General features: G+C 48.6%; 1 protein-coding gene across 1 annotated transcript in view; it reads right to left on the bottom strand.

The window, feature by feature from the left end:
* Nucleotides 1–12,836, bottom strand: part of LOC138259173 (probable carboxypeptidase X1) — a 267,238-nt gene that overhangs the window by 162,637 nt on the left and 91,765 nt on the right. The window contains exon 3 of the mRNA XM_069206773.1: nucleotides 7,197–7,306. Within this exon, the coding sequence (XP_069062874.1) occupies nucleotides 7,197–7,306 (110 nt within the window). The remainder of the gene's footprint in view (nucleotides 1–7,196; nucleotides 7,307–12,836) is intronic.

Below are 12,836 nucleotides of genomic sequence, written 5' to 3'. Positions count from 1 at the left end.
ACTGCTCCCTGCTCCACGCAGATGTGTCTGGCTACCATTAAAGGTGGTCATGAATGCCCGCATGAGAGTGGGTGTATTCAACCCTCAGGGCCCCATCGGGGTGTGGTAATGCAGGGTGCATTTGCAGCTACGTCTCCTGCTGCCTTGTCAGTGCCAAGCCTCTACAGTGTGTGGGTGCAGTGCCAAGCCTCTACAGTGTGTGGGTGCAGTGCCAAGTCTCTATGGTGTGTAAATGCAGTGACAAGCCCATTGATTCTGTGGGTGCAGTGTCAAGTATCCATAGATTGTGGATGCAGTGCCAAGCCTCTACAGTGTGTGGGTGCAGTGCCAAGCCTCTACATTGTGTGGGTGCAGTGCCAAGCCTCTACAGTGTGTGGGTGCAGTGGCAAGCCTCTACAGTGTGTGGGTGCAGTGCCAAGCCTCTACATTGTGTGGGTGCAGTTTTAAGCCTCTACAGTGTGTGGGTGCAGTGCCGAGCCTCTACAGTGTGTGGGTACAGTTACAAGTCTCTATGGTGTGTAAATGCAGTGACAAGCCTCTTGATTCTGTGGGTGCAGTGTCAAGTATCCATAGATTGTAGGTGCAGTGCCAAGCCTCTACAGTGTGTGGGTGCAGTGCCAAGCCTCTACATTGAGTGGGTACAGTTACAAGTCTCTATGGTGTGTAAATACAGTGTCAAGCCTCTTGATTCTGTGGGTGCAGTGTCAAGTATCCATAGATTGTAGGTGCAGTGCCAAGCCTCTACAGTGTGTGGGTACAGTTACAATTCTCTATGGTGTGTAAATGCAGTGATAAGCCTTTTGATTCTGTGGGTGCAATGTCAAGTATCCATAGATTGTAGGTGCAGTGCCAAGCCTCTACAGTGTGTGGGTGCAGTGCCAAGCCTCTACATTGTGTGGGTACAGTTACAAGTCTCTATGGTGTGTAAATGCAGTGTCAAGACTCTTGATTCTGTGGGTGCAGTGTCAAGTATCCATAGATTGTGGATGCAGTGCCAAGCCTCTACAGTGTGTGGGTACAGTTACAATTCTCTATGGTGTGTAAATGCAGTGACAAGCCTCTTGATTCTGTGGGTGCAGTGTCAAGTATCCATAGATTGTAGGTGCAGTGCAAAGCCTCTACAGTGTGTGGGTGCAGTGCCAAGCCTCTACAGTGTGTGGGTACAGTTACAAGTCTCAATGGTGTGAAAATGCAGTGACAAGCCTCTTGATTCTGTGGGTGCAGTGTCAAGTATCCATAGATTGTGGATACAGTGCCAAGCCTCTACATTGTGTGGGTACAGTTACACATCTCTATGGTGTGTAAATGCAGTGTCAAGCCTCTTGATTCTGTGGGTGCAGTGTCAAGTATCCATAGATTGTGGGTACAGTGTCAAGTGTGCAGGTGCAGTGTCAAGCCTCTACAGCGTGCAGATGCAGTTTCAAACCTCTACAGCGTGCAGGTGCAGTTTCAAGCCTCTACAGCGTGCAGGTGCAGTGTCAAGCCTCTACAGCCTGTAGGTGCCGTTTCAAGCCTCTACAGCATGCAGGTGCAGTGTCAAGCCTCTACAGCGTGCAGGCACAGTATCAAGCCTCTACAGCGTGCAGGTGCAGTGTCAAGGCTCTACAGCGTGCAGGTGCAATGTCAAACCTCTACAGCGTGCAGGTGCAGTTTCAAGCATCTACAGCGTGCAGGTGCAGTGTCAAACCAATACAGCGTGCAGGTGCAGTGTCAAGTCTCTACAGCGTGCAGATGCAGTTTCAAGCCTCTACAGCGCGCAGGTGCAGTGTCAAGCCTCTACAGCGAGCAGGTGCAGTGTAAAGCCTCTACAGCGTGCAGGTGCAGTGTCAAGCCTCTACAGCGTGCAGGTGCACTTTCAAGCCTCTACAGTGTGCAGGTGCAGTATCAAGCCTCTACGGCGTGCAGGTGCAGTGTCAAGCCTCTACAGCGTGCAGGTGCAGTGTCAATCCTCTACGGCGTGCAGGTGCAGTGTTAAACCTTACAGCATGCAGGTGTAGTGTCAAACCTCTACAGCGTGCAGGTGTAGTGTCAAGGCTCTACAGCGTGCAGGTGCAGTGTCAAGCCTCTACAGTGTGCAGGTGCAGTGTCAAGCCTCTACAGTGTGTTTGTACAGTGTCAGATGTCAAGTATTTACAGTGTGAGGGTGCAATGTCAAGCCTTTACATCTTGTGGGTGCAGTGTCATCCTCTTCAGTGTGCGGGTGCAGACAGCTACTGCATCTAAACGTGCAGGTGGGTCTGTGACATCCTCCAGTTCCCCTACCAATGGGTGCTCCTGGGGCGATAGGAACGTATGCGTCCATCCTGTGATCTCTAATTCAGTATCTTTCCAGCTTAGAGTTTTTCCTCCCTCTGCCACTGCATTCTTGTGCTTTCCAATCCTATGTGCACCAATCAGTTCATGCTCCCACCCTGCTCTTTTCTGTCCCGTGCACTGTAATCCAGCAGTCACCCCATCCTACGCCTCTCCTATGCTTCAGCCATCATGTGGTGGTTTTTTTTTTTTCTCTCTGTCTCTCTCGCTCTCTCTCTCTCTCTGTCTCTCTCTCTCTCTCTCCCCCTTGCTCAGTACTGCACTCTTCTATCCAGCATCAGGGACTCCCCCACCCCCAGGTAATAGTTCATCCTAGAAATCTGCATTACAATGCATAACATATGGTCCTTATTGAATCCACTACTTTTCTCGGCCCCCTTGTCATGTGCTTTGAACCATCATGTGCTCGCCCTCCTTACCACCTCTCATCCTGCCCTCTCTCACCATATGCTTTCGATCATTCTGCCCTCTTCCACCCTGTCCCATGTTCCCTCATCCTGTGCTCCTATCGACTCTGTGCTCCCTCAACCTGTGCCCTCTTCCACTCTGTGCTCACTCATCCTGTGTTCACTCATCCTGTGCTCCTACCACTGTGTGCTCTCTCAAACCTGTGCCCTCTTCCACTCTGTGCTCCTCATCCTGTGCTTCTGTGACTGTGTGCTATCTCAAACCTGTGCCCTCTTCCACTCTGTGCTCCTCATCCTGTGCTTCTGTGACTGTGTGCTCTCTCAAACCTGTGCCCTCTTCCACTCTGTGTTCCTCATCCTGTGCTTCTGTGACTGTGTGCTCTCTCAAACCTGTGCCCTCTTCCACTCTCTGCTCACTCATCCTGTGCTCCTCCCTATCCTGTGCTCCTACCACTGTGTGCTCTCTCAACCTGTGCCCTCTTCCACTCTGTATTCCTCATCCTGTGCTTCTGTGACTGTGTGCTCTCTCAAACCTGTGCCCTCTTCCACTCTCTGCTCACTCATCCTGTGCTCCCTGTCCTGTGCTCCTACCACTGTGTGCTCTCTCAGCCTGTGCCCTCTTCCATTCTCTGCTCACTTATCCTGTGGTCCTAACACTGTGTGCTCTCTCAACCTGTGCCCTCTTCCATTCTGTGCTCACTCATCCTGTGCTCTTTCTCCTGTGCTTCTAACACCGTGTGCTCTCTCAACCTGTGCCCTCTTCCATTCTGTGCTCACTCATCCTGTGCCCCCATCCTCTGCTCCTAACACTGTGTGCTCTCTCAACCTGTGCCCTCTTCCATTCTCTGCTCACTCATCCTGTGCTCCCCCTCCTGTGCTTCTAACACTGTGTTCTCTCAACCTGTGCCGTCTTCCACTCTGTGCTCCTCACCCTGTGCTCCCCATCCTGTGCTCCTAACACGTGTGCTCTCTCAACATGTGCCCTCTTCCTCTCTGTGCTCACCCATCCTGTGCTCCCTGTCCAGTGCTCCTACCACTGTGTGCTCTCTCAACCTGTGCCCTCTTCCATTCTCTGCTCACTCATCCTGTGCTCCTATCACTGTGTGGTCTCTCAACCTGTGCCCTCTTCCATTCTCTGCTCACTCATCCTGTGCTCCTAACACTGTGTGCTCTCTCAACCTGTGCCCTTTTCTATTCTCTGCTCACTTATCCTGTGCTCCTAACACTGTGTGCTCTCTCTTTACCTGTGCCATCTTCCTCTCTGTGCTCCTCATCCTGTGCTCCTACCACTGTGTGCTCTCTCAACCTGTGCCATCTTCCTTTCTCTGCTCACTCATCCTGTGCTCCTAACACTGTGTGCTCTCTCAACCTGTGCCCTCTTCCTTTCTCTGCTCACTCATCCTGTGCTCCTTACACTGTATGCTCGCTCAACCTGTGACCTCTTCCATTCTCTGCTCACTTATCCCGTGCTACTAACACTGTGTGCTTTCTCAACCTGTGCCCTCTTCCTCTCTGTGCTCACTCATCCTGTGCTCCCTGTCCTGTGCTCCTAACACTGTGTGCTCTCTCAACCTGTACCCTCCCTGTGCTCACTCATCCTGTGCTCCCTGTCCTGTGCTCATTACACTGTGTGCTCTCTCAACCTGTGACCTCTTTCTCTCTGTGCTCACTCACCCTGTGCTGCCCATCCTGTGCTCCTAACACTGTGTGCTCTCTCAACCTGTGCCCTATTCCACTCTGTGCTCCGTATCCTGTGCTCCCCCTCCTGTGCTCCGAACACTGTGTGCTCTCTCATCCTGTGCCATCTTTCTCTCTGTGCTCCTCATCCTGTGCTTCTAACACTGTGCTCTCTCAACCTGTGCCTTCTTCCACTCTGTGCTCACTCATCCTGTGCTCCCTGTCCTGAGCTCCTAACACTGTGTGCTCTCTGAACATGTGCCCTCTTCCATTCTGTGCTCACTCCACCTGCACTCTCTGTCCTGAGCTCCTAACACTGTGTGCTCTCTGTCCTGAGCTCCTAACATTGTGTGCTCTCTCACCCTGTGCTCCCATCCCTGGACTTGCAACCCTTCAACCCTGCTCTCAATAATCCCCTGCTTTAATGTTCTGTTATCTCCTAAACCCCCCTCCCAAGAAGCACATTGACATCATTTAGAGGCTCCTGGGGTTGCAGCTGCAGTCCTGGCTTGCCCCTTGCTGCCCCTGGCACTGCCTTTGTGACCCCTGTCCTCAGAGGTAGGTAGCAAAGTTAGTGCCAAGAACTCAGTGATGACTCTGCATTCTGTATTTCTAGCCCCTGTTCTCACACTCAAACACTCTCACTCACTATCAGTGTAAGAACCCATGGAGCACAGCTGGGATGGGGCCTTCCCTGGCAGCTCAGGCAAGTAAATAATCATGGACCTGGTTCTACCTGAAGATGCCAGCCGGGCCTCAGGGGCAGAAAAACAGGGTTTGTTTCTTTCCTGAAGGACTGAAGGGCCCTGAGACCATGGAAAGCTGCTAGTCTGACTGGACAGAAGTCCAGTCTGGGGCTTCTTGTCTTCACCGGGTCCCCGGCACAGCTCTCCCCGAGCTGCTGCATCCCTCTTGCTCCTGTCTTCTTGCTTTCCCCCATTTTGAGCAGCTTCTCCTTGCTTTTATCCCCTTTTTGTGTGTTCTCGCCTTACTTTTCCCTCGTTTTCACTGCTTTCTCCTTGCCCCCGTGTTTTTGTGTGCCTTCTACTTGCTTTTCCCTCACTTTCTCTGCTTTCTCCCTGCGTTTTCCCCCGTTATTTGTGTGCCATCTTTTTTTCCCTAATTTCCACTGCTTTTGCCTTGCTTTTTGCCCCTTTTATTGTGTGGCCATGGCTTCCTTTTCCCTCATTTTCCCTGCTTTCTCCCTGCATTTTCCCCCATTATTTGTGTGCCATCTTTTTTCCCTCATTTCCACTGCTTTTGCCTTGCTCTTTGCCCCGTTTTTTGTGTGGCTACGCCTTCCTATTCCCTCATTTTCACTGCTTTCTCCTTGCTTTTCCCCTTTTTGTGTGCTTTCTTTTTCCCTTGTTTTCACTGCTTTCTCCTTGCTTTTTCCCCTGCTCTTTGTGTGCACTCTCCTTGCTTTCTCCTTCATTTTCCCCTGTTTTTCATGTGCCTTCTCCTTGCTTTTGCCTCATTTCACTGATTTCTCCTTGCTTTTCCCCTTTTTTGTGCTTTCTTTTTCCCTTGTTTTCACTGTTTTCTCCTTGCTTTTTCCCCTGCTCTTCATGTGCCTTCTCCTTGCTTTTGCCTCATTTCACTGATTTCTCCTTGCTTTTCTCCTGTTTTTTTTGTGTGACAGCGCCTTGAGACCCTCAAGGGTGAATTGCTGCACTTTATAAATCCTTGATTGATTGATTGATTGACCTGTCTTTACAATGTGTATTTTATCTTTGTTTTTTATTGAATTTTCCAAATGAACATAAAAGTGACATTTTACTTTAACCCAGTGCTAGAATTTGTATCTAAAATCAACACATATCCTTTGTGCCGCCCATGAGTTCTTCATCACCAGCCTGAAGCTCTGCCACCACTGAGCTGAGATCTTTGGACACGGCTTAGCTTGATGTCCCAGAGTCTGGATGGCTCCGGAGCTCACTGCACTGTACAAGTGATTTTTGGGTTGGACTGGACTTAATTGGAAACTATTAGATTTCTCAATTATTGTTTTTGTTACGATTCCTCTTCCCTCCTTTTTTAGCTTTTAGTTACATTATGCGAAGTGTTGAAGACCACTCGTCACTGACGTAGTTTGCCTGTTTTACATGCACAACATTTGCATAGCAGATTTGTAGTACATTTATACGTTTGAGATAAAAACCTGTTAAAAAATAAGCACGATTACTGAATATACTCTCATTATCACTCACTGAAATTTGAGTACAATGTATTCCACATAGAAAAGTCTAATTGCGAGTTGGTGTTCCCTCTAATCATGTCCGAATTTAGCGCAGGTGGAGCCCCGTGAGACAATCTACCCCCCATGACCTGCTCGGATTCCCTCAGTATAACCTGGCAAAAGAGCCCTCATCTCTCCATAGCCCCTCCCACACATACATTCCATTTGTTTTAAAGCGCTGGTAAAGGCTGGCTTTATTAATCCACTCAGCTGTCCACATAAAATACAGATCTGTTCTTTGCAGCAGGTACATTAACCCTCTGCGCTGCTTTATGGCGAGTCAAAACTGCCACAAACCTCTCTCTCTCTCCCCAGCAGGAACATTAATCACATGAGTGATCTTGACATTTTTTATTTGCCGAAAACTGGATGCAGAAGGAACTCAGAAGCTGGTGTTTTTAAATGTTAAGTTGTTGCTCAACGCAGCGCCCCCACCCCGAGGTCAGTGCCCCCTTTTCAGGCCTGCGCCCAGTGCGGCTGCACCGGTCGCACTGCCCTAAAGCCGGCCCTGCCCCTAATGGTAATAATTTGCAAACAGTGTGTGGTAAGTGTTGACTCACCTGTATGTTCAGGCGTCCACGGTGTGCGCCTAGTCCATAGCGCTTGGTGCTGGACGCCCTCAGCTGGTGGTCAGTCACTCTCAGGGACTCCAACCCCAAGGGGGGGCATTCTGGTAAAAGAGAAAGAGGCAAGGAACGGAGGTGAGAGAGGCAGAAATGTCTACCCATCCTTCAATACACTGTGCTAGAGATGTCTGCAAACAACTGAATACAAGAAACTTTAGAGCAGCTACTACACACTGAACTCTCCCTAGTCACTTTTCTGAATGAATGAATGAATGGAGAACTAGAACGTGAAGGTCGTGTTTTAATCTGAACTTTAGGATTGACTGACTTTGGCCATCAGCCCTGATTCCATAGCATATTTTGCAGACTAACCACTGACCATGTAATGACTTCCATTTCTGTTGATCATAAATACATGTATGCCATGTGGTGTGCTGAACATCTGGCAGGGATCCAGCCATCGTCCACCAAAGGTGGACAGGCCTGCCCTGGGTTTTAGGACATACGCTGTTGTTTAACACATTCACATATATACAAATGCCAGTACTATATTCAGCCTCCATTACGAGTTGCCCCAAGGATACCCCTCGGGTAACTCCAAGTAGTCTGGAGTTTCTGGGCCTGAAACTTCTGGGTCCGGAAACACTGGACTGATTTCCCCAGTTGTTGCACCCACAAAAATGTGTTGGGGTGGGGCGAGGGCTGCGGGAGTATAGGGGAGCCGAGAATGTTCCCACCTGAGAGTGCCCTGCCGAGCAGTCCCCCAGGTCCTCCCAAGCCCCCACCCAACACACCCTGATGCGCACAGGTCACCACTGATGTCCACCACCCAGAGCGCTGGCAAATACCTGTACTAACCCTCCTGGCATCGGGGAAAAGCTGCACAGAAGGACCCGGGAATACCAGGTCCAGTAGTTTATACCCCATTCCGGGGAGCTTAACCCATCGTCCCGTCAATTCACGGGGGCATACCACGTGCCACTGTTAATACCGGCTTCGGAAACGCATTACAAGGAGCTGGTACCAGAGGTCCTTGTGCTCACTGTGGGGTGGGGTTTGGGCCGTTTTGCTCCAGATGTGAGGCTGAACCTTGCACATTAGGGGGCGCCACAGCTGGTGCTTCCTACGCTTCAGACTCAACATCTGGTTTCCCTTCTCCCAGCCTCACTCCGTGTGTCAAGTCAGCAAAACAATGGTTTTATTCTGTTCTACTTCAGAAATGTCAAAATAGATGACCTGTCAAAATGCTCCACGTGCTTCCTGGAAGCACATGCTGTGGACTCCCCCCCATGCGAGAGCCTCTAATACAACCCAGAGAGGCTCACTCAGTGAGTCTTGGAATATGTTTTGTTATCTGTGTAGAACACGAGGGTTTTAGATCAAATGTACTCTGAGCGAGTCGGAGGGAGAAACAGAGAGACAGAGAGTGCAAGAGACAGCTGAAGAAGAAGAGAAAGAGTTAGTGAAAAGGGAGAGCCGAAAGAAGACGAGAGAGAGGGCATAAGAAGACAAAAAGAGAGAGGGAGAAGGGCGCGAGAGAGGAGGGCACGATGCCAGACTGACACGAAAAAAGGAGAGAGGCCGAGAGCCGTGGAGCTGGTGGAGATCATGCCGAGGCAGAGACACGGATAGGAAGACAGTGAGAGAGAGAAAAAACAAAGCAAGAAGGAACACGGAAAATAAATGAGAGAATGAGAGCTAGAGAAACCGTGCGCCAGAGAGGGAGCGCCAACACTCTGAATCCATCCTTGGTTTTGAAACCATATTTTCCTGGACACATTGAACGTAATCTACAATTCAGTGTATATTTAGGGAGCGATTCTCAAAACATTAGATCAACGTATGAACTGTAGACTACGACATATGACTTATTTGGGGTCTTATAAGAACCAGATTTTCGTGTGCTTCGCATTACATCTAAAACAGTTTTCCATTCCTGTTCTATGCACTCCGGATTGCTGGAAGCACCGCGCGTTTCTCATAAAACTATGTGGGATAGTTCATTTTGTGATGTACATTTTCATTTCAAGCACGTGGACTTCATTTTTAGAGGGCTACATATTTTCTTTAGTCTTAGCTTTATTGTTGTGGCATATGCTTGCCATAAACAAATATATATCCATCGCACTAGCGTGCCAAGGGCAGACCTATTGGCTTTGCCACTCTTGTCCAATATTGGTAATACAGTCTGAACCCAAAGACATTTCTGCCCCTGATGCAAGCGCCTGGTGCAGTTCATCTCTCACACCTTCCGAAGTTACAGTCCTTTAATTCTTTGTGAAAAGTTAAGGCTTTACCGGTATTTAAAACTCCAAAACACACCTTAATTCACTAGGGCTCTTGAATGGAAACGGGATTTGCCTAAGTTACTGACGCATCGCGATACCAGCCGCCGGTTCCAGCGGCGAGAACCGCCTATAACTTTTCCGTTTGAGTGAGTAGAAACACCTTCTTTTTTCGACGTCCGCTCCATATATAAGTGCCTTCAAGTTACTAAACAATCCTTTTTTATAGAACAAGGCCTTATAAGACGCTGCGTTCCCCTGCCTGGAGACTGGCAGTAGCCTTGTCAAGGTACCCACCCATGCATGTCCTCCTCACATTCACATAGTTTGCATGATTCTGGCCAGCATGTATACCCCCCACGTGTTGCACAGTCAGCACCACGCCTATCCGTAAAAGGTTTTCCGTCACAATTTTACGCAAGACAATACTGCTTGTCCCACGAGGTGCTACAGCACTGTTAATAGGGAGATAAAGGTGTTACCCTAACACATAGGGGGTCATTTCAACCCTGGCGGTACAGGACCACCAGGGCTGAAATGACAGAAGCACCGCCAACAGGCTGGCGGTGCTTCCGAGGTCATTACGACCGCGGCGGGGCCGGCGGTTTCCCGCCACATTTGCCCCGGGCAGTGATAATCCGCCTGGGCAGCGCTGGGATTACGAGTCCCCGACCGCCAGCCTTTTCCTGGCGGATTTAACCGCCAGGAAAAGGCTGGCAGTGCGGGGAGTCGCGGGGCCCTAACAGGGCCCCACGCGGCTTTTTACTGTCTGCTCTGCAGACAGTGAAAAGCACGACGGGTGCAACTGCACCCATCGCACGGCCGCAACACAGCTGGCTCCATTTGGAGCCGGCTCCCATGTTGAGGCCCACATCCCCGCCGGCCCAGCGGGGATGTCAAAATGGACACCGCGGGAGTGCGGCCGCATTGGCGGCCGCACGGCGGTCCGCCAAAGTTGTAATGAGGCCCATAGTGTACATAATAGAGCCATTTTGCGTTTTTTTAAATTTGGAGTCTAGCAATCCCCTTGTTTTTAGCTCGTTGTCCTTTTTTCAATCGTTGTAGAGGCCACGTTGTCATTTGATAGTCCTGATGAGGCTCCAGACTGGAGAGGCCGAAATGCGTCGACACACGCCTTGGCGAGATTGGGTTCTTGATTTGTATTCAATCCTAAAAAGAATTTGCCTCACATGGATAGATACCTCTAAAAAATACACAGGTATTCTAAAGAGGCATATACACGAACCTTCAATCATCGCACCGTAGTGGATTACAACCACAAATACTAGCTGTAAGCACTATTTCCTGCCAAAGAAATTGAGTTGGGGACAACCCCCGGTTGACAGTCTGTTTGCTTCCTAGGCTCCAACAAGTCTTTTGTTTCTCTCAAAAAATCTATTAGGCTATGTGTAATGTAGTGTCAATTATGTTTGTGCTATGTGTTGTTATTTGAATAGTTATTGTCATAAAATAATTGTTTTATGGGTCACTATCGACCTTGCAAAAGTTATTCGTAATAAATTTTGGAAAGTAGTTGAACCACAAAGGAAGTACTTATCACGTTTCGCTGAAAAAATTCAGAAAATGTACCCGACCTTTTTTGACCAACCCTTTTTTGCTCTATCTCAGCAGTCAGTGCTCGCACATTTAATTGCAGCAGCCCCAAGTTTCCGAGGGGAGCTTTGGGCATGGGCACGTTTACAAATTAAGCACTGCCTTAATTTAATTTGTCAGCCACATAAAAATAATTGAATATTATCAGCTCTTTATCCAAAATTCGCACAGCAAGGGGGAGTATGTTAGTCTTTATGCATAAAATGAAAAACATACATTATGCCCAGATGGAGACACAAAGTAAGGTAACTTTAAGAGAGATTTTTTCATTAGCCACAAAAATCCACTTCTCTCTTTTCTCAAACTTCAGTTCTTTCTTTGTATGCATTGCCTCCCAGAATCCTGTGAATCTCTGCTGTCCTGACAGAATAATATGTTGATCTCATGTCCGCTAGAGTTGGAACAGCCAGTTCTTAACAATATCTCGCAAAATGCACTGGTTTGAAGATTACATCAAGCTTGAGTTCAGCAAAAGGCAAAGAGATGTTGTTGGGAAACAAGTGACGTGGCTAAGGCCCGTCTCCTTCCTTCTACTGACCTCTGTCTCTCCCATCTTCTCTCTGTCTCCCCCTCCCCCCCAGGATGATTCAACATCGAAATGTTCTGCCCACGGATCCGGCTGATATCACTTGAGCAAATCTTTCTCAACATTTTCTTCTCTTTTTATCTGTCCTCTAGTTCTCTCCTCCCTTCCTAGTCTCCACCTTGAAAACTAATTATGACTGACTATTGATTTACTCATTAGAGCTCTTATGATGTCACGTTGCTTTTTCACCTTTAGCAGTCATTTGACGTAAACGGAGGGCCCCATTTACAAAAGATTTGGTGAAGGGCAGCGCCTTAAGTTCTTTTCTCTGAGCTGTCCTACCTGAAATCGAAAGGGCAGGAATGCCCCGTATTTACGAGATACAGTGCATTCCTGTCCTTTCAGCCAGCGCCGACCCAGAAAATGCCGCCGAGCATTAACGCAGGCACCCATGTATGGTGCAAGGGCACCTGCGTTGCAGGGACGATTGTTTTTGTGCAGGAAGGGGCGCCTTCCTGCACAAAAACCATTGCAACAGGTGTTTTCCTCGTTCTATGTGTGCTGCAGAATGCAGCACGCATATAACAAGGAAAAAACAAGGAACAAGGAAAAATATTTCCCCTCGTTACGCCTGCTCTGGGAGGGTCCACATTGAATCATTTGTTTTGTTTTTGTTATTTCCAAAGTTATTTATAAGAGAGGGAGTCCCTTCCTCTGGTGCTAGTTCGATATAAAGCGCACTGACACCGACTGGTGATGCTGCGCTACATAAGAACGTAAATAAACAAATAAATGAACTTGGTTCCTCGCGGTCTTGCGCTAGGTCAACGTGTTGCACATGAGTATGGGGTTCTTGTGCCACAGAGCTAATGCTAAATCTATTAGCAGAATATCTAGGGTAACTCACCCATTTCTTAGTACGTCTTTGGTAAATTGAAGAAATGTTTTAGGCTTCGGCCTAGCATTTATTACAGACAGCCGCAAAATCATCAATTGAAAATTCTGGAAATCTATAAAAAGGGAAATATCCTGAACAACGCATTGGAAACAACGCAGATGTAGCGTAACCATGCTTGCCGGAAAAACGCATGGCTTTTCTATGCCTTAACCCCACAAGGCAGAGAAAAAGGCAGAGTAGATCGGGAGAGGACGCGGTCAGGTAAGTGGGGTTGGGGCAGGGTCGGGGTAGTTTTTAGGGGTGGGGTGGAT

Source organism: Pleurodeles waltl, chromosome 1_1 (assembly GCF_031143425.1).
Source record: "Pleurodeles waltl isolate 20211129_DDA chromosome 1_1, aPleWal1.hap1.20221129, whole genome shotgun sequence".
In the NCBI taxonomy this organism is placed as follows: domain Eukaryota; kingdom Metazoa; phylum Chordata; class Amphibia; order Caudata; family Salamandridae; genus Pleurodeles; species Pleurodeles waltl.
This window is presented reverse-complemented; position numbering and strand designations above follow the sequence as displayed.